The 18,633-nt window shown below is 41.0% G+C and overlaps 2 protein-coding genes and 1 long non-coding RNA gene across 4 annotated transcripts; 2 read left to right on the top strand and 1 right to left on the bottom strand.

The window, feature by feature from the left end:
- The first annotated feature begins 175 nt into the window (after nucleotides 1-175).
- Nucleotides 176-3,703, top strand: pcyox1 (prenylcysteine oxidase 1). Its single transcript, XM_072455386.1, has 6 exons — nucleotides 176-433; nucleotides 725-931; nucleotides 1,016-1,190; nucleotides 1,691-1,902; nucleotides 1,977-2,129; nucleotides 2,351-3,703. Exons 1-6 carry the CDS (start codon nucleotides 322-324, stop codon nucleotides 3,019-3,021), a joined length of 1,530 nt encoding a protein of 509 aa, XP_072311487.1. The 5' UTR covers nucleotides 176-321; the 3' UTR covers nucleotides 3,022-3,703.
- Nucleotides 3,704-5,036: 1,333 nt separating this feature from the next.
- Nucleotides 5,037-8,605, top strand: LOC140368381 (uncharacterized). Its single transcript, XR_011928158.1, has 11 exons — nucleotides 5,037-5,165; nucleotides 5,606-5,659; nucleotides 5,893-5,943; nucleotides 6,152-6,187; nucleotides 6,263-6,283; nucleotides 6,356-6,391; nucleotides 6,466-6,504; nucleotides 6,612-6,644; nucleotides 7,170-7,211; nucleotides 7,298-7,333; nucleotides 8,521-8,605. It is a non-coding gene; the product is annotated as an uncharacterized lncRNA (long non-coding RNA).
- A 308-nt stretch (nucleotides 8,606-8,913) lies between these two features.
- Nucleotides 8,914-16,736, bottom strand: slc20a1b (solute carrier family 20 member 1b). 2 transcript variants are annotated; one of them, XR_011928157.1, is made up of 12 exons: nucleotides 16,591-16,736; nucleotides 15,157-15,797; nucleotides 14,906-15,046; nucleotides 14,629-14,714; nucleotides 14,454-14,550; nucleotides 13,025-13,144; nucleotides 12,144-12,422; nucleotides 11,409-12,018; nucleotides 11,147-11,332; nucleotides 10,991-11,075; nucleotides 10,174-10,809; nucleotides 8,914-9,547 (listed from the first exon to the last, which is right to left on the bottom strand). XR_011928157.1 is itself a non-coding variant. In XM_072455375.1 (11 exons), the coding sequence occupies exons 2-11, from the start codon at nucleotides 15,509-15,511 to the stop codon at nucleotides 10,648-10,650; spliced, it is 2,121 nt and encodes a 706-aa protein (XP_072311476.1). In that variant the 5' UTR covers nucleotides 15,512-15,797; nucleotides 16,591-16,736; the 3' UTR covers nucleotides 10,170-10,647. The 2 variants fall into 2 exon arrangements, 1 of the variants encoding a protein (XP_072311476.1); XM_072455375.1 differs by lacking the exon at nucleotides 8,914-9,547 and having other exon boundaries at nucleotides 10,170-10,809.
- Nucleotides 16,737-18,633: the final 1,897 nt, after the last annotated feature.

Here is an 18,633-nt window from a genome sequence, read left to right as displayed (position 1 = left end):
ACTGTCAATCAATCATGCAACTGACGTGACCGTTGTCTCGTGTAGTCCGGGCTGTCCTGCATCTGTATATGTTTATTTGTGCGTTTTAAATCTGACATTGTTATTGTCCAGTATGACCTTTGTTCGAGATAAGAGTTGAGTCAATACTGCGTGATAATGATATGTGTTGTTGTTTACTCCTCTGCAGATGTGTACACTCCTCAGGGCGCCTTACACAGGACTAATCCTCAGAACTAAACCTGAAATAGACCAGGACCAAACTCTACATTGAGACTCAAACTTTACCAAACCAGTGTGTGAATGCCCCCTTAGAAGCCCATAATGCATCTGCACACTCTTTCCCTGAGAACTCTCTTGTTTCTGGGCCTGTGGCACTCTGGGAGAAGGAGTTTGGCTTCAGCCCCTCAACTTGGAGATCAGCCCAAAAAGATTGGTATGTCTGGTGTTAATTGTTATGTCTAAGAATACTTCAAATAGATACATGTCGTGATCACATGCAATGGTATTTATGTATTTATTTATTTGTCTATGGGAGTTTTTGTTTATAGGAGATCTTCTACTGAAAGTGTTTTTCAGACTTCCTATAAGTGATCTGTTCTTTTCTTCTGTATCTGCCTCTGTATCTTCCTGCGTTGCACCAATGAAATTTCCCCATGTGGGACAATAAAGGAATATCTTATCTTATCTTATCTTAAATGTATGTGTGTTCTCTTCTTTTTGAAAGCTGTTGTTGGAGCAGGAATTGGTGGCACAGCTACAGCGTATTATCTGAGGCAGGAGTTTGGCCCCGGAGTCAAGATTGATGTTTTTGAATCTGGCGCTGTAGGCGGGCGTCTAGAAACTGTTCAGATCGGTGATTATGAATATGAGGTGGGCGGAGCCATCATACATCCTCTGAACCTCCATATGAAACACTTTGTGGACAGATTAGGTAAAGCTCATTCATTCTCAGTCTTTCTGTGCATGTGTTGTGTTGATAAGGAGCCACTTTGAAACCTATTTAAACTTATTCCAGGTATTTCTCCAAGGAAAGATGTTGCATCCAAAATGGCTATTTTTAATGGAAAGGAGCTTGTCTTTGAAGAGAGCGACTGGTTCATTATTAATTTTTTGCGCTTCCTTTGGAGATATGGGTTCAACCTTATACGAATGCGGATGTGGGTGGAGAGTGTTTTGGATAAGTTTATGAGGTGAGTTTATTGTCATGAAGTGATGTCGCAATCAGGAATTTCACAATATCCAAATCTCACAGTTGGATCTTTCCCATCAATATTAGTCATCGCTACAAGTATGAACAGAACTGTTGAGCACATTAGCCATGGAGGTGGAAGATATACCCTTAATTCGATTATATAATCACTCACTTTATGAACCATATTGCAACATCATTTGCAGGCACATTTTAGCACATAGAATGCATAAAGGAGGAGGCATGGAGTGAATCATTAGTTTATTCATTTTTACTTACATACATGGTTTACGAATACGTCTCTGTATACATAGTTGTTATTGTGTGAACTCCCATGGGTTTGTGGTCTTTTGCAGAGGCAATCGTTTTGAGAGTTTATACCTGTGCCACACCCCCTTTTTAGTCAATTAATAATTACTGCCCAATTGATTATAATTGTCAGGATACCGGCCACAGTTCACTTTTGTAATATTTTCTCCGTTTATATATTTTCTCTTACAGGATCTACCAGTTCCAGCAGTACGGGTACTCCTTCTCGAGTGTGAAGAAACTCTTGCATGCCATGGGCGGTGATGGATTTCTGACTCTTGTGAACCAAACACTGGAGGAAACTATGATCAGTGAAGGATTTTCTCAAGTTTTCATCAATGACCTTGTTGAACCCATCACTCGGGTAAACTATGGTCAAAGTGTCCGCATCAATGGGTTTGTTGGTATGTTTAACGTGATCATAAATGAGCTTTAATGTTTCATTCTATAGCCCTTGATCTTTTTGTCTTGTGAATAGGTGCAGTGTCTTTAGCCGGAGCAGAGCCAGGCCTTTGGGCTGTAGATGGAGGCAATAAAAGAGTCTGCTCTGGGTTGTTGTACAACAGCAAAAGTGATCTGATCCCAGCCAAAGTTACATCAATTGCAGTAAAAGTTCGACCATCAAAGTCAGGTACCAATGACATAGTAGCCTGTAAAAATAGTGACTCTGCTTTAGAGTTAATGTTTAAATGTTTACTCTAAATATCACACTTTTATTTTTGAGGAAAATGCTTATATAATACAATTTAATGTTTGGATGTCTTTTAAGTACATTCCTTTTATTTTTCTGATTTAAAAATGAATATAAATGTCCTCGCTTAAAGCGTCTTCAGGCTTGTTTCTGTGTTAAAGGTGCTGCGTCCAGCTTCTACGAGGTCAGCTATGTGGGGGAAGGTGGCGCTGCACACTCTTTATATGACATTGTAATAATTGCTACTCCACTTCACTCGGGTAAATCGGACATCACCTTTTCTGGCTTCTCCCCACCCATACCCTCGCATTACCCTGGGCGCTTCCATCAGACCGTGGCCACACTGGTCCATGGCCTGCTGAATGTGTCCTTCCTGGGCACTACAACGGCCGCCTCAGACTTTATGGTCTCTCAGGTCCTCACCACAGCTTCAGAGGGCTCCAACATCAACAGTTTGAGCTCACTGGACCCTGTACACATTCCTCCTGGGTACAAGCCAACCCCTGCAAGCCTCAAAAAAGTCTGGAAGATCTTCTCCCCAGAGCCGCTGACACAGGAGCAGCTGATGAACATGTTTATTTCCTGGGATTCTGTGTCCGAAACTCGCTGGTTGGCCTATCCAACTTACTCTCCACCACAACGCAGAACCCCACCATTCATTCTGCACAACCGCCTGTACTATCTAAACGCCCTGGAGTGGGCTGCTAGTGCTATGGAGATGAGTGCCATTTCAGCACGGAACTTGGCTTTATTGGCTCACCATCGCTGGCATGAACAGGACAGCAAAATTGACCAGGAAGATTTACACACTCGGCTGCGAACAGAACTCTGAGAAAGCAAGAGTCTGAAGTCCAAAATACTGCACTGAAACGGTCAGGGTTGGCACTTAAAATCTTTAGGAAGTGCCTTGGCTTCAAACAGCAAATTCTGTGTGATGATCATTTAAATTATGTATATTTTACATACACTTTAGGTAGAGCAAAGGGCTAAATCTTGTTCATAGACTTTTTGGTAGTCTGTATGGTGGTCATTTTATAGTGACACTCGGGTCACTCATTCATTCACTTGTACTTAAGCATATTTACATTATACTATGCAAGTACATCTAATTGTAATGACTGTAAAGCAACAAGTACAACACTGTGGGAACTAAATATGACTTAATTTGTGTAGAAGTGTTTGATTTTTAAATGTCTGAAGTGTTCTAGAGTTTTTTTGCTTTTATTAAAATCCATCCCTGCCTAGATTTGTTTGTAAAGTTGCAAGATAACCTTCAATTATAGTTAATCATTTTCTCCTGACGATGCCAATTTTGTATTGTGTAGTAATTTGCAAACTGCTGAAACATTTGTTCAACTTGTGTCTTAACATTAGGCCTTTTACAATTCTTATGAATCATCAATAATATTAATAATATTTGCACTTTAATCAATGGACCTGTCACAAAACATTCATTCAAATTAAGGAGCAGGTTCATTTAAACCCAACTGTTTACAATAAATGTTATATTGATACGTTTGGTCCATTGTTTCTTTAGTAACATTGAAGTCCTTTCTCTTTTTCCCCCCCCAAAGAGACACGGAATCGTCCTAAATGAAGGCCCGTGTGACCGAGCGTCCAAACAATGGGTGTTATTTTGCGGCTGAATAAGGACGTGTCTGTGCCGTGCCGCTCGCAGGTCGGAGGGATCGGGGGGACACTGGTACCACAGCCGTCTGTCAACACCAGACATGTGATGCAGCTGAAAATATAAGGGGCTGCCCCGCTCACCAAAACAAACTCCTCCGCATTGACACAAACTGCATTTATTTCCCAGTATTCGAGCCCAAGAGACGAGATGAGACGCCTGGCAGCTGCTGTGGTCCTCTCCGTGGCAGCGTTTCACTGTGGTAAGATGACTTGATTGTTTATTTTATAGCTGTTGGGACCAGAGCAGGGATGCTGAGAGAGAAACTGATCATGCCTGGATTGTTTCTGTGTTTTAGCCCTGTCTGTGTCTCTGGAGGGGTCAGAGAAAGTGGAGAAAGTCGCTCCGTATGGTAAGAATAATCAGTGTTATAATCAGTCCGCACACAACTAATTGGCAAAGTGATTGAGCTCTGCTATTTAAACCTTGTACACAGTGGTGGAAACTGTTGCACTGAAGTAAGAGTCAAAGTAAGAGTACTGTTACTTCAGAATAATATTAAAGGTGAAGGTCAAAGTCTCTGCCCTTTTTGATGTACGCACAAAACATGAAATATACTGAAATAAATCACAAAGATCAGGAATACTAAATCATATCTGAAGGAGAGGTGCAAGAAATATGCAAATAATTAAACAGTTTACATATTATTATACAGATTTTATCACACAGACTTGCTCAAGATGGGAAAATTAGCATAACTTTTACAAATACTCACATTACTGTAATTGAGTCGATTTGATTTTGAGTAATTGTCCTTTTTGAGTTGATTTTCAAACATGTACGTGTGACTGTAATTGTGCATAGTTTTAGCCACGTGATTGTAATTATAAGTTGAATTGTCCCTGTACAGCTGTCTCACCTCTGTCTAAAGCAACTAAATTCTGCTTCAAATTGTTTGTTTAAAGTATTTTTTTTAAGTAAGAGTAGTAACTAGTTCTCTGAGTATTTTTTTCTTGTGTCCTTTTTTTTAGTTTTACTTAAGTACAGATTTGGCTGCAGTACTTGTCATTGAGTACATTTTCAGTCATGTAACTGCACTTTTACTTCAGTACAAATATTCAGTACTCTTGCCACCAAGTAATGTTACACTGTAAAATATTTTAGTACTAAACCTAAACGTAGAGTGTCTGAAAACTACTTTGAGCAAAATGCTGAATCTTAAAAAGTTACTTGTGTATATGTAACTGATTACTTCCTTCGTCTGCCTGTATACAGAGCACAAAAATGTACTATTGTTATTATTGTTTTGGTTCTTTTTGCAGACAGCCTCACGGAGCTCCTGAAAATAGGTAAGTCTCTGTGCATTACTCGAGTTGAACACTAGAGAGTGATGTTCATTGCCTTTCCCCTTAAAGTGCAATTTGCTTTTAACCAGGATATTGAGCACATTTAACAGAGATTCATAAATAATCTGTACGGGAATTATAAAAACCGGGATCATCCAAGACAGTATAGACTATTAAATAAGTCACCCGAGCTTCTATGAAAGGATTTGTGATGTAAATGAGTAAATGAAGGCTTAAACTCTGACTATTATTGATTATTATTCTACTGATTATTATGAATGTTATTTTGTGACAGCTTGGTTATAGATCGCTGTAAAAGTCTTGAGAGATGTTGTTTGATAACGTGACATTATTATTATTATTATTATTATTATTATTATTATTATTATTAAAACCATATACCGGTAATAAAAACTCACAATTGTTGTACTTTGTGCGTTTAGATCAGGAAGAGTTCGAAGCTGCTCAAAAGGAAGACTCAGATGATCAAAAGAACAGTACGTATCTTGTGGTGTTGAAACGGCTCAAATTATTCTCCTGTAACTATGATTAATGACCATGAACCTACACCGCTGCCTCTGAATGTCTCTCATTCTAATTAGCCAAATTTAATATTGATTTTTCGTAACTGCCTTTTAGTTCAATGAGTCGTCCAACCTGTCATAGGCCCTTTACATCATTATGATTGTTTATGTCATTTGTCTTTAATGTTTCTGTCCGTTTGTCTTAGAGCCGGTGCAGTTTGAAGCGGCTCAAAAAGAAGATGTAATTATTGTCAATGGTGCGTTTGGATAAGTTTTATCTTTACTAAATCAATCTCATCTCTATTATTTTTGCATGCGTGTTTCTGTTCTTAGTTATTCTCCTTTGTTTTGTGTTGCAAGTTCCTACATTAGAATCAGTTTTTTGTCAGTGAACAAAATCCACAAACAAACAAACAACAAATCAAAATGCTGTAACTTACAATATCAACATGTTTTCTTTTGAAGTGACGGTGGACGACGGTGAAGATGATCGCTACCTGGGTAAACTCTTTTAAGATTGACCTAATCCTACATCATCGGGTGAGTTCTGAAGACATTTCTCATGGTCTTTTTCAGAGGCCGTTAAAGATGGATGTGGTAAGTTTCCAGTGACCTGTTGGCTGGTGTTTTATGCGGTGTTAACTGTCATGTTTGTGTAAAATGTAACAGTAGAGGGGCCCCAGGGGCCGGCGGGTGTCAACACAGGTGTGTAACATGCAGCATGTGATCGGCTTAAGCTCAGGCTGTTGCATAACTTTGAAATCCTCCTCCCGCTGCAGGAGGAGATGGGAACTCCGAGGCTGCGGCGACCCGGGACGGTAAGACAAGCCGTGCTTCTGTCTAACGGGACAGACGGGTGGTGGCAGTCGTGTACTGTTAGTGTATTGAATGTGGTGATTGATTTTCTTTTCTTTTTTTTCCATAGAAACTCAATCCAGGTCATCAGAGGAGGCCGAAGGTTAGAGCGTGTTGACCCCAAAACTGGTCATTCTTCGACGATCTGTCGAATGACACGAGGTGCCGCGCTAAAATCAGAAAGTTAAACATTAAATGAAGCCCTGGACAATCTGACCTTGGCTCTAAAAAGTGCATTACACAAGTATTTGGAGGTTTCCATGGAGAAACTGGCTTACACACATCAAAGTGGCTGAATACTCTGGTGGAAGCCAGTCATTCAAGTAAAAATTTGTAAATTTTGTCATCTTATCAGACAGACAGACAGAGCTGGGTAATTTCCTAGTGTGATGTCATCAATTACAAACAGGAAATTTAATTATAAACCTTGTAAATAGCTATTGTGGGATGACATTTTTTATAATTTTAGCAACATTTAAAATATATAAATCTTAACTGCATTTCAGTTCAGTGAGTCATCCAACCTGTCAGGGGCACTTTAACTTTTTGGGTGGATTAGGGTTATATTTTGTATTCAGATGTATGTCTATACAATCTAAAACAATATAAATGACAATTGTTTTCCTAGCACACAGCGAGGCAGTGACAGAGTCTGCAAAAAGTAGTTCAGGTACTGTAGGATCCACAAAACAGAGTCAAATATCCATGTTTTTCTTTTGCAGTCATTTAATGTGGATGTTTTTGTGTTTTTTGCAGAAGAGGCGGCGGCTCAAGACTCATCAAAAGAGCGAGGTAACATCTTGGACTGTTTTACCCGGGTCAGAATTGAGTTGTGTACGAGCTGATGAGGCAGACGGCAGACGTGTGGGCCGGGGACGGTCATTAACATTTTTGTGGCCCGGTCAGACGCGGTATACCTGCCCAGGCGAGATGTGGTGGGGAACTGTTTTGAGAGGTGCAGCGAAAGTCAAATTGCTGGTTTTGCAATGTCCCTGGATTGAGACAAACAAAAGCAGTCACAGCCAGTCTGTGGTAGTTAAGCTTTAACGGGCAGGAGTAGCTTTTACAGCCACACGTTCTCAACTGAGGCGTGTATTTCAGTCCAGCCTCAGATTTATCTTCCTGTGTTGTTGTTCACAGATGCAGCCATAACAGTTGCAGGGCAAATTGGAATGAAAGCAGTTATTAAATCCAGAGTTTGACCTAAAAAAACACGGTACACTTGTTTATTTGAGTCCCATTCTCTGGTGTGCGGACGGATCTGGGACAGAAATCCAGGCCATTCTCTATTCCCCGGGTGCTTTTGCGCTTGATTAATACTGTATCATCTGCTATTGGTTATTTCCTGAGAAAAAGGATGCGCTGCCCTGTCCCAAGGCAAGCTCTGATCAATTCATTGTGTGGGATATAGAATTACAAAATGTCATGGAGCAAGAATATCCAGTGTACTGGCTGGACAATGATTCTTTTCCAAGGTTTAGAGTTTAGAGGTGGAAAGTAAAAGTCAGTGTTTAGGTATCTGTGCTTTACTTTAGTACATTTTACTTTTTATTTGTTTCTCAAATCTTAATTGAACCACTTTTAACGCTTTAACAATTCTCAAAATCTGCCTGAAATGTTTTACTCATTAGTACTTCAATACTTAAATTGATTTTTGTATATGCCTTTATATATTTAATTGCATTTTTGCTTCTGTCATCTGCCCTGTTACTAAACATTCTTTTTCCACCACTGCTCGTAAAAGGGGCCGCTTCCGTTGTAAAAGTGAGTCTGTTGATGAGCACACTCGCCCTGTTTAACACAAAGGCGTCTGTCTTTCATCATTACCTGCACTCTCGTGACTCACCCGAGTGGGCTATAAACCGCAGACGCAATTCATACATTATAGTCCTCCTGAAAGGCCTGGAAAAATACTAGACCGGACTGTCTGTGGCACAAAGCTGGCATAAAGGAATCCTCTGTCTGTTCTTGCGTCATAGATGAACAGGAGTGAAAAAACAACGCACGCCCACCACACCGGGTCTTACTGAGATCATCGTCAATAAAGAGGAACTATTCCACTTATTTTGTATCATGTGATCTCTTTTGTTTATGTCTGGTTTGACAAAGCCTACGTTACATCAACCGCTCCCACTGGAAAAAACAAGGATGGCTCAACCCATGTTTTGACTGAGCAGGAACAAACATGAGTCTGTTGGAATCTATGAATGTTATATTTAGTTGATGCAAAAGTAGGAGTTAGTGTTGCCACGTTTAAGTTTGGCCATGAATTATAATGTTGAAAGGGTCTGACCATTTCTAATCCTGATTAATGAATACAATACAGACAAACGGATAGATTTTACAATGTTTTATTTTTTTTCCTCACATCATTTACTTTTATTTTATGTGCATTAAAAAAAAACTTCTTTGGTACCTAAAGGGAAATTAAAACAATTAAGGCCTCTACAGCATCTATAGGTTAAAATGCATTTAGCACTACTGCCAAAGTAGCACACGTTTCTTAAATACAAATTTGTTCAATCCATCCACTTAGATCCCAACAAATGTTACAAGCAGTGGTTTTCAAAAGGTCTAAGCAAGAGCAAACCAAACTTCTAGGCAGATGCATTTCCTAGAAAACTGCACTGAACATTCAGTCCAAGCAGAAATGAACAAGACATGGGCAGGTCCAAAGCATTTAACCATCAATGATGCGATCAAGTTTTAGCAGGTAATGCAAGGTCTTATTGAAAACAAGACATTCTGCTTTTACATTTCTTACGTCTCAGTAACTGAAGTCATTTACAGCGTTTGTACATCTGAAACAATGAGATGGAGGTGAATATTACATACTGACAGGTAATGTTGTAGCATTTGTTTTTATGATTAAATTCTTCCAACAAAGATACATCTGCTGCTGATATCCGTTAACCCTGCGACGAGCGTACAGGGTGTACGATGTCACCAGTATAGGCTTCAGTCACCCGCGACCCCAAGAAACGGTAACAGTTAACGGGATTCATTCTGGACACACACACACACACACACACACACACACACACACACACACACACACACACACACACACACACACACACACACACACACACACACACACACACACACACACACACACACACACACACACACACACACACACACACACACACACACACACACACACACACACACACACACACACACACACACACACACACACACACACACACACACACACACACACACACACACACACACACACACACACACACACACACACACACACACACACACACACACACACACACACACACACACACACACACACACACACACACACACACACACACACACACACACACACACACACACACACACACACACACACACACACACACACACACACACACACACACACACACACACACACACACACACACACACACACACACACACACACACACACACACACACACACACACACACACACACACACACACACACACACACACACACACACACACACACACACACACACACACACACACACACACACACACACACACACACACACACACACACACACACACACACACACACACACACACACACACACACACACACACACACACACACACACACACACACACACACACACACACACACACACACACACTAACTGAAGCTACTGCTCAACATTTACAGAACAGTATGTTAACAAGAGTGACTTAAACCAGCAAACATTGAATGTTTTGAAAGTTGAAAACACATTTTAAACAAAGCATAGCTAAATGTACACAATTGCAAAATTAAATAAAATAAAAGAGATCAAAATTCTGAAATATGAAATGTTAAAAAAAACTCAATCCTCCCTGGGAGGTGAATGTCCACATGAAAGCAGCAACTTCTAGGTCAAAGATGGTGTAGCCAAGAACCACAGGCCAATACGGGACTTGTTGACTTGTTATTCATAGTTATTGGCTCAAGGTAAGTGGTACATTATGGCCTCCTGATTCACCCTCACTGGACCTCATCGGAGAAATCATCTCTACTGCTTGGGGTTTGTTGTAGTTCCGATATGCATATGTGGAATTGGCAATCTGTACCGGATAATTGACTGCAAACTATGAGAGAATGGGGCTGTAGATGAAGATTGCCATGATGGCAGCACTGATGAGGCCAGAAATGGGCACCGTGACAAACCAAGCTAAGAAGATGTTCCTAAACAAGCGCCAATCAACAGCTTTCTGTGAGCGGAGCCATCCAACAGCAACCACAGAGCCCACCTGAAACGGCAGTTTTCTCATTAGGATTAGGAAACAAAAGGCAATGGTTTAAGTTAGTCCAGTATCTCAATCATCACTTATGTTTTATCATTTTTTATCTGGATCATCCTAAATTGAGCTTTTGCTCGTATTAAAACATCAGTTAACATGTACTCTGTGGCTTCTAATCCAGTGAAGTTACCTTGCAGTGTGTTGTGGAAACTGGCAAACCAATATTCGATGCAACAACAACAGTCAGAGCCGAAGCCAATTCAATGCTGAAACCACTGCAAAGAAAATAACTTCAGCATAAAGACGTTTACTTTAATAAGTTGAAGCTTTCTAAACAGGGCTCTACCTTGAGGGAGTGATGGGGGTCAGGTCCTTGCCCATAGTCTGTATGACTCTGCGACCCCAAACCCAAAGACCAGCGCAGATTCCCACTCCTCCATACAACAGCAGCCAGATGGGGGTGGGGTTAGTTGAACTCACACTGCTTGTTGTGTAGACAAGCCACAAAGCCACCAAGGGGCCAATGGCATTACTGCAAAATATGGCATTTATTGAGAACAGCGCATTTGAGGCCAATCCGCTCTATCAAAAGGGATGACTTTTCTTACCTTACATCATTACCACCATGAGCAAAGGAACCAAAGCAGGCCGTGAGGATTTGAAGAAACTGAAAAAGTACAGAGACTTCTGGTTTGTCTGCCTCGGGCCCATCGTCGCCCAGAGAGCTCAGAGTGCTGACGGCGTCCTCCTTTCCCACATCCAGCACCACATCTCCCTCTCCAAGGCTTTCTGTGGGTGTGTGCTCAGCCACAGCATTGCAGTAACTGGTGTAACTATCCATACGAATGCGTTTCCTTCCTTCTTGACCACCAGACCCTGCGCCTTTATCTCCAGACTCACTAGCACGGAAGTCCCCCTCCCTGTGCTTGAAGTCGCCATGCAGCCCGATGATGGCCATGGTGTACGAAGTGTAGCTGTTGTTGCGTCTGATTGGCCTTTCGCCTCCTTCACCCATGCAGTCTCCAACTTTGGCCAAATGAAGCTTGTGCAGCAGGTCTTTGTAGAGGCCGGAGTCTTTGTGGACTGTGTGGTACTGGGAGTAGCCATTGCTAGGGATCTGCGCTGGCCTGTTATTGAACTGCGCGTGGTTGGAAACATTTGTGGAACCATTGCTGAGCGAGTCGTTAATCTGGTTGTTTGACTGAACTTCTTTGGGAACTGGCGAAAGAGTCAAATTGGCATGTTTTCAACTTTTTAACCTACTCAAAGTAGTTTAAAACACATGCTAAGCCTAATAAACTATCATCGCACCCAACTGAAAGTGTTATAATAACTTTACTTACCACTACATTCATTGCTGTCCTCAGGGTCATCGGCCTCTCCAATGTTAAATGCCACTCTGCGTTCCTTATTACTGTCTGCATCACCAGATGCTCCCATATCAAATGCCACCCTGTGCTCCTCCGGGGCGGCGGGGGCCTGATCTGCGGGATCCTGATTTGCAGGAGAGGCAGGAGGTGTTGACAGTTCCTTGGACTGCTTCAGTATTGGACAGTGGCCTTCTCCGAGCTCCCTTTTCTCCATCAGGGGACTCTCAGAGGGGCTAGAGGACTTGATATCTCCTGGTAGGGAAGGGACGGAGGTGAGAACAGCTACGATCATGTCAAAAAACAGTCACATTTCTGTTGATAACCAGAACCAGAGTAGATGAGGCATTGCATGATCATACTTGAAATGTTAACTATTCCAGATTAAAACAAATCAGTTCAAATTTGGTGTTTTCACAAAATCTGGTAAATTATGAGATTGTGTGTTTTAGACACAAGATAACTTAACAGAACAACTTCAGACTTGCATGGGGTTACAATGAATATTTACAGTCAAGAAAATCAGACTGTTATTGTTACTAGCAATTATATAAAAGCTCCCTACAATAGCACTACACTTAACTTGAAGAGTTCTCAAGCCAACATCGGTTTACAGAATCTCAATGTAATCTGACGGATAGGAAGACCTTTGTCATTACATGCATTTTAAGCATTCACTGTATAAGTGTGTCTTCACAATATTCTGACAGTTATGTGGTTCACCCTGCATTATGACATCAGTTTAAAAGTTAATTTGTGTCAGATTACTCGAGGCCACTTTACAGATCAATTTGAATGAACAGTGTCTCTTGGCATATGTTGAGTCATTGCGTCAGCTACCAAAGCATGGGACTTACTTTCAATCTTCTTCTTGAGGCAAGGGCAAACAACAAACCACACGATAAGGGCAACTAGCAATGAACAGCCCAAACAGATGAGGAGAGTGCCCCACCAAGGAACTTCGTTAAATCCAAGCACTGTGACAGCAAGACAGGGAATATATCATTTAGGGGGGGGAACGTGCTACCCCTTAGACAGAATGTACATGAATGAAAATTATAAAATAAAAACTGACGGAAAGGTGAGATGAAGATTTTAAACTGGACAGTCTTCACTATGAAAATGATGCAGAAAGCGTTTCATAATCAAAGAAGAGGAAAAAGGGAGTCTTAGCAGAGGTAGACTGCAGCGGCTAAAGGGTCTAGCGTGTGCCAAGACTGCAGTAAGGCTGGTGCAGTAGATAGATGTAATGCAGCATGCTTCAAAATATTTGCATTTCCCAGGGGAGGCAGCCATCTTTGTCACAGAGGTTGTGAGTCAGCAGTGTGATCACAACACAAAAAGCCCAGCTACAATCTCCTACAACTCTCCTAATGTGGTGACCTTCAATAAAAACAACAATAAGATAAAGACGAGGTTGAAAGATAAGCCTCTTGATGGAGGTCCTTTTTGCTTCAGGGCAGAGTCCATGCTGTGCTCTCCAGAGTCACGCTGCAACATGAGACTACGGAGTGACAAACTTGTGTTTGTTTTGTGACGCAACGGAAGATCATTCCCTTTCGCACAGGCAATGGGAAGGTGTTTCAAACAGCTAGTCCTATCACCAAACCAACATGTAAAAAGGAGCACAGAAAGGCCCCATTACCAAGCAATAAACAGTCAGTTTAAGAAGGTAACACCCAAACTGTATTACGCTGATCTGTGACTGAGTTGTAGGGCCACAGCTTTCCACGATATTAGTAGAGGACAACTATGTTGCCGATTACGCAGGACTATGGCGAAATGACATCTTCACTCTGATTGTGATGACACAAGCGTGCACATACACATCAGTGGTCATACTCTGGCCTGTAGCCACCATTTATAGGCCCAGGCCAGTTAAGATCTTGGAACTGTTAGGCCCTGTAGAGAGAAGAAAACAAAAGGAGCAAAGTTGCTTGTTTAATATATGGATTACGTAAAAAGCCACAAGGTTACTTTTACTGTGCAGAAATGTATGACCAACACCCTCTATACTCGTCTTTTCCTTCTGCAAGCTCAGTGTGGCAAAGAAAAAAAGTGAAATCATATTTCCATCTGCCCATTGTGCCCCGTGCTAAACTCTTATTCCAGTTATGACCCACATACAACCACAAGCCAGTCCTAAAAACATGTTCAAAACCCTGAAAACAGTAAACATCGTCTGGTGCAGTCTGTGGGTAAATCCAGCTGTCTGAGGGAGCGGTTCATTCAGACCGGTGGCTGTGGGCAGGCATGCAGCGCTAAAAGACTGACAATGATACTCACCCGGCGCTCCAGTGTACATGATGGAGAACAGGTTAATGCCAATCGTTATGGCATAGAAAACAGGCAAAGCCTTTAAACCATTTGGAACAGGGTTTTTCTACAAAAGAAAAACAAAGCTATTAATGCATTTGGATTGTAAAATAAAATTACAATTGAGTCTTCAAAAACAACTTACCTTCTTAAGTATGAACATGCGTATCAAGTAAAAAACAATTCCAGAAGCAATACCAGAAAGAAGAGGGCTCAGGAACCAAGAAGCCACTGCAAAAACAATGTAAATAGATATAGTCCTTGTTTTCAGCAATAAACAACACTTCTGGAAAAGTTAATGTATTGCTATACTGGTCACACTGCATTACATGATACTCGTTTGATAGGGAATTGAAAACCTAAAATAATAATTAAAAAAAAATAAAAAAAAAAATAAAAAAATCAATTCTGCTATTACTTACCAATTCGTAGAAGTTCAAACCATTTGACACCATGGTGACCTCTGGCGACTAATGAGAAGCCAATAGTAGCACCAACAATGCAGTGCGTTCCAGATATTGGAAGCTTAAGGAAGGAAGCGGCCAGCTGCCAGACAGCAGAACCTGAACAAAGTTATGATTCAATTAAAAGACTGGTACTTACCATATGTTAAATCTGACAATGAGTTTTACTTTGACACTGTTTTGATCAGATTCATAAAGAAAATACTCACCAACCATGGCACTGACGGATCCAGCCATCAACACTTGTTCAGAGCCATTGTACATGCCCACATCGATAATACCTTTGCGTATCGTTTCACTAACTTTGGCCCCGAGAAGGACTGAGCCCAAAGTTTCAAACACTGTAGCCAAAATACATGCCTGCCGCAATGTAACCACTCCAGAGCCTACTGCTGTGCCAAAGGAGTTCGCTACATCATTGGCCCCAACAGAGAATGCTAAGATAAAGGCGATGATAAAGCCAACGATCAGCAGCCACTTGTACTCTATCAGTGGTGTGTCCGTCATTACTCCAGCAGTGGCTGCTAGGATCAAAACAGTCGCAGTTACAGTTGTGGAATCCATAATTATATACTTATAACTTTCTTCACAACGTAATGGAGGGTCAAATCACAAGGAGGTAAAGTGAATAATAAATAATTCTAGTGCTGTATACCCACTTTTAGTTACAGTGCAAATGTATTACAATTCTAGACTTAACTAGGAATGTGTATTGTATTGCACTAATATAGAGTAAATGTTATCCTGTAATTCTAATTATTCTGTTTCCATTTGTTTGGAGCTTGGTAATCAAGCTGAGAGAGGAGACAGCCATGGTGCAACTATCACTGCAGACACGCAGGAGAGCATCCTGGAACAGAGAAAACAAATAAAACATTCCATTAGAACATGAAGGAAGACCACAGTAAAGGAGTCTGAAGCGTTGTGAATGGGCTTACGTCACAACTCACAACACACGTAAGCTAAACCGGAAGCAAGACGTAGTTCCTACAAAATTTGTCAGGAAGCCATTTTTTGCTCGTTGTCACACGCAGACAGTTAAAAAATAAACAAACCGTCGCCTTTTTTCTTTTGTGTTCACGAAACATTATTTGTTAATGTGTTTATATCGTAAACTATGACAATACCGTGATATTTAGTTTCGAAGAAAACGGAATCTGCGCACACTGCACATGTCCTCATTCATACACAGCACGCGGTTGTCAATGACGCACCTACGTGTTAGTATCAAATCTGTAATGCGTTTTATAAAAACTGAAAAAGATCGAATGTGTTTCACAGCTATTTATATAAAAAGAACATTGAATCTTTTGCGGACTAGGATTTGTAAAGAGGTCGCCCGCTCGACGGGACTCAGTTTTGGGAATCACACGGAATAAAGGGCTGATGTTTTGAGGACAAGTCGATATAAGTCCAGCCAAAATAAGTAGTGTGAGAGCTGCCAACACCAACTGTAAATGTGCCAAACCAATCTGCTAAAGTCGGACAAACCCGTCTACAATATGCTAAATCAAACTAGGTCAGCAAACTGATATACATATGTTCCCACATCGTTCGCACTTTAAGGTGGAAATTGTAGAAGTACATTCAGCGATTCAGGTAAGGAACACATAACGTTAACCCACGTTAAACACTTCACTTACCACTCGTAGCCGTTGTCTCTGAATATGATGAGCTAAGCTAATTAGCGCGGGCACCGATGCAGAGGGCGGGCGCGGGATAAACACGATCTAGAGATTCAAAAGTTCCTCCGATCACGAGCTGTTATCGTCGTTATAAATATGAACCGATCTATAAAAAGAATTGTCTTCATAGTCGACTCGTGACTGGCTGGATGAATTTTCTTCTCTGATATTCCTGGGATGAAATTGAATGATTACAGTCTTTCGACTGCAAGAAGGAAGTGCTGAAAACCCGGCGCAGACCGGCTCAAAGGACACTGGTTTTATTGGATACGCCCCCGAAGAAACTCCGCCTCTGCCCCGCCTCTGCCCCGCCCCCGAGCCCAGCCCAGCTATCTTTATTTATCTTTTCTTTTTTCTCCTATAACCGCGCACACACTGTCCTAACACTGTCACGAGGCCACTGCACCGAAACATGGAGTGTTGGAGTAGATCGGTATCTGTACTACAATTTCTATAGCGATACTTTTTACTTTCACAGAGAACAGGTTCAGGTATCTGTACTTTTTATATTGCATACTTTTTTAACAGTATTGAAAAGTACAAATTAGGCTATATTTATATTTTGAGGCGTTATTTTGAGCACTTTCATAGTGATATGCGCTATATTAAGATTTCAAAGCGTTGGCTTTGAACAAAAAAGAATCAGAACCAGAATCAGAAAGTTCAACTACTAAGCTTACAAAAATATGTTGACCAAAGATCAGCACACATCTTTATCAAAACCTCTATATTTAACACTTTAACATCTTTGTGAAATACTTTCAACGCTTAAAGGAAACTAGTAGTTCAAAACAAAAAGTAGTTATACTTATACTCATACTTTCACTACCACAACTTGTATTTATTTGGTATCATATTTTTACTTCTGTATTCCCAGTCTGATTTTTTAACTAACAAAACTAAGTAATTCCTCTACCAAAACACATTTGATCATATCCAAATGTGAAAGCCGAAGACAATTATAACAATTACTGAAGCCTTTCACAATCTGTACATATAAGAACATTATAGCCAATGTTTGCACAAAATTAGAGCATTAAAGAGATCTCATGTTAATTATTCGAGAAGTGAGAGGGTGTGAAAATGTATGGGTAAACCAGATCCTTGGGGAAAACTTCACAGATTAAAACTAAATTCCAAACCAAAATACAACAAGCTCACACACAGTTCCTGTACGCACAACTCCTGTAACCTATGTTAATAGCCTTCTATACTGCCACCTACTTAGAACTTCAAATCATTTTATTTTCTTTATTTTTTTCAGATTGTATACATTTTTTTATTTATTTTTTATTTTTACTATAAACAGAACAAAACAAAACAAATGACACAGAGGGAGAAAATATGACACAGAGAGGGAGAACATGACACAGAGAGGGAGAACATGACACAGAGAGGGAGAACATGGCACAGAGAGGGAGAATATGACACAGAGAGGGAGAATATGATACAGAGAGGGAGAACATGACACAGAGAGGGAGAACATGACACAGAGAGGGAGAACATGACATAGAGAGGGAGAACATATGACACAGAGAGGGAGAATATGACATAGAGAGGGAGAACATATGACACAGAGAGGGAGAACATGACACAGAGAGGGAGAACATGACACAGAGAGGGAGAACATGGCACGGAGAGGGAGAATATGACACAGAGAGGGAGAATATGATACAGAGAGGGAGAACATGACACAGAGAGGGAGAACATGGCACAGAGAGGGAGAATATGACACAGAGAGAGAGAACATGACACAGAGATGGAGAACATGAGAACATGACACAGAGAGGGAGAACATGACACAGAGAGGGAGAACATGAAACCAGAGAGGGAGAACATGGCACAGAGAGGGAGAACATGGCACAGAGAGGGAGAACATGACACAGAGAGGGAGAGCATGGCACAGAGAGGGAGAATATGACACAGAGAGGGAGAATATGAAACAGAGAGGGAGAACATGACACAGAGAGGGAGAACATGGCACAGAGAGGGAGAATATGA

This window comes from Eucyclogobius newberryi, unplaced genomic scaffold (genome assembly GCF_026437365.1).
Source record: "Eucyclogobius newberryi isolate DKJ021-1_F unplaced genomic scaffold, fEucNew1.0.hap1 SCAF_2, whole genome shotgun sequence".
Taxonomy (NCBI): domain Eukaryota; kingdom Metazoa; phylum Chordata; class Actinopteri; order Gobiiformes; family Gobiidae; genus Eucyclogobius; species Eucyclogobius newberryi.
The sequence above is the reverse complement of the archived record's forward strand: the minus strand, read 5'-3'. Positions and strand labels throughout refer to the sequence as shown.

Excerpts from the sequence above, each read along its gene's own strand:
- pcyox1 (XM_072455386.1), top strand. The coding sequence starts at position 322 with ATGCATCTGCACACTCTTTCCCTGAGAACTCTCTTGTTTCTGGGCCTG. Across the intron at positions 434-724 it reads AGATCAGCCCAAAAAGATTG|CTGTTGTTGGAGCAGGAATT; the intron begins GTATGTCTGGTG and ends TCTTTTTGAAAG. Across the intron at positions 932-1,015 it reads ACACTTTGTGGACAGATTAG|GTATTTCTCCAAGGAAAGAT; the intron begins GTAAAGCTCATT and ends AACTTATTCCAG.
- slc20a1b (XM_072455375.1), bottom strand. The coding sequence starts at position 15,511 with ATGGATTCCACAACTGTAACTGCGACTGTTTTGATCCTAGCAGCCACT. Across the intron at positions 11,333-11,408 it reads CATGGTGGTAATGATGTAAG|TAATGCCATTGGCCCCTTGG; the intron begins GTAAGAAAAGTC and ends CATATTTTGCAG. Across the intron at positions 10,810-10,990 it reads TTTCCACAACACACTGCAAG|GTGGGCTCTGTGGTTGCTGT; the intron begins GTAACTTCACTG and ends CTGCCGTTTCAG.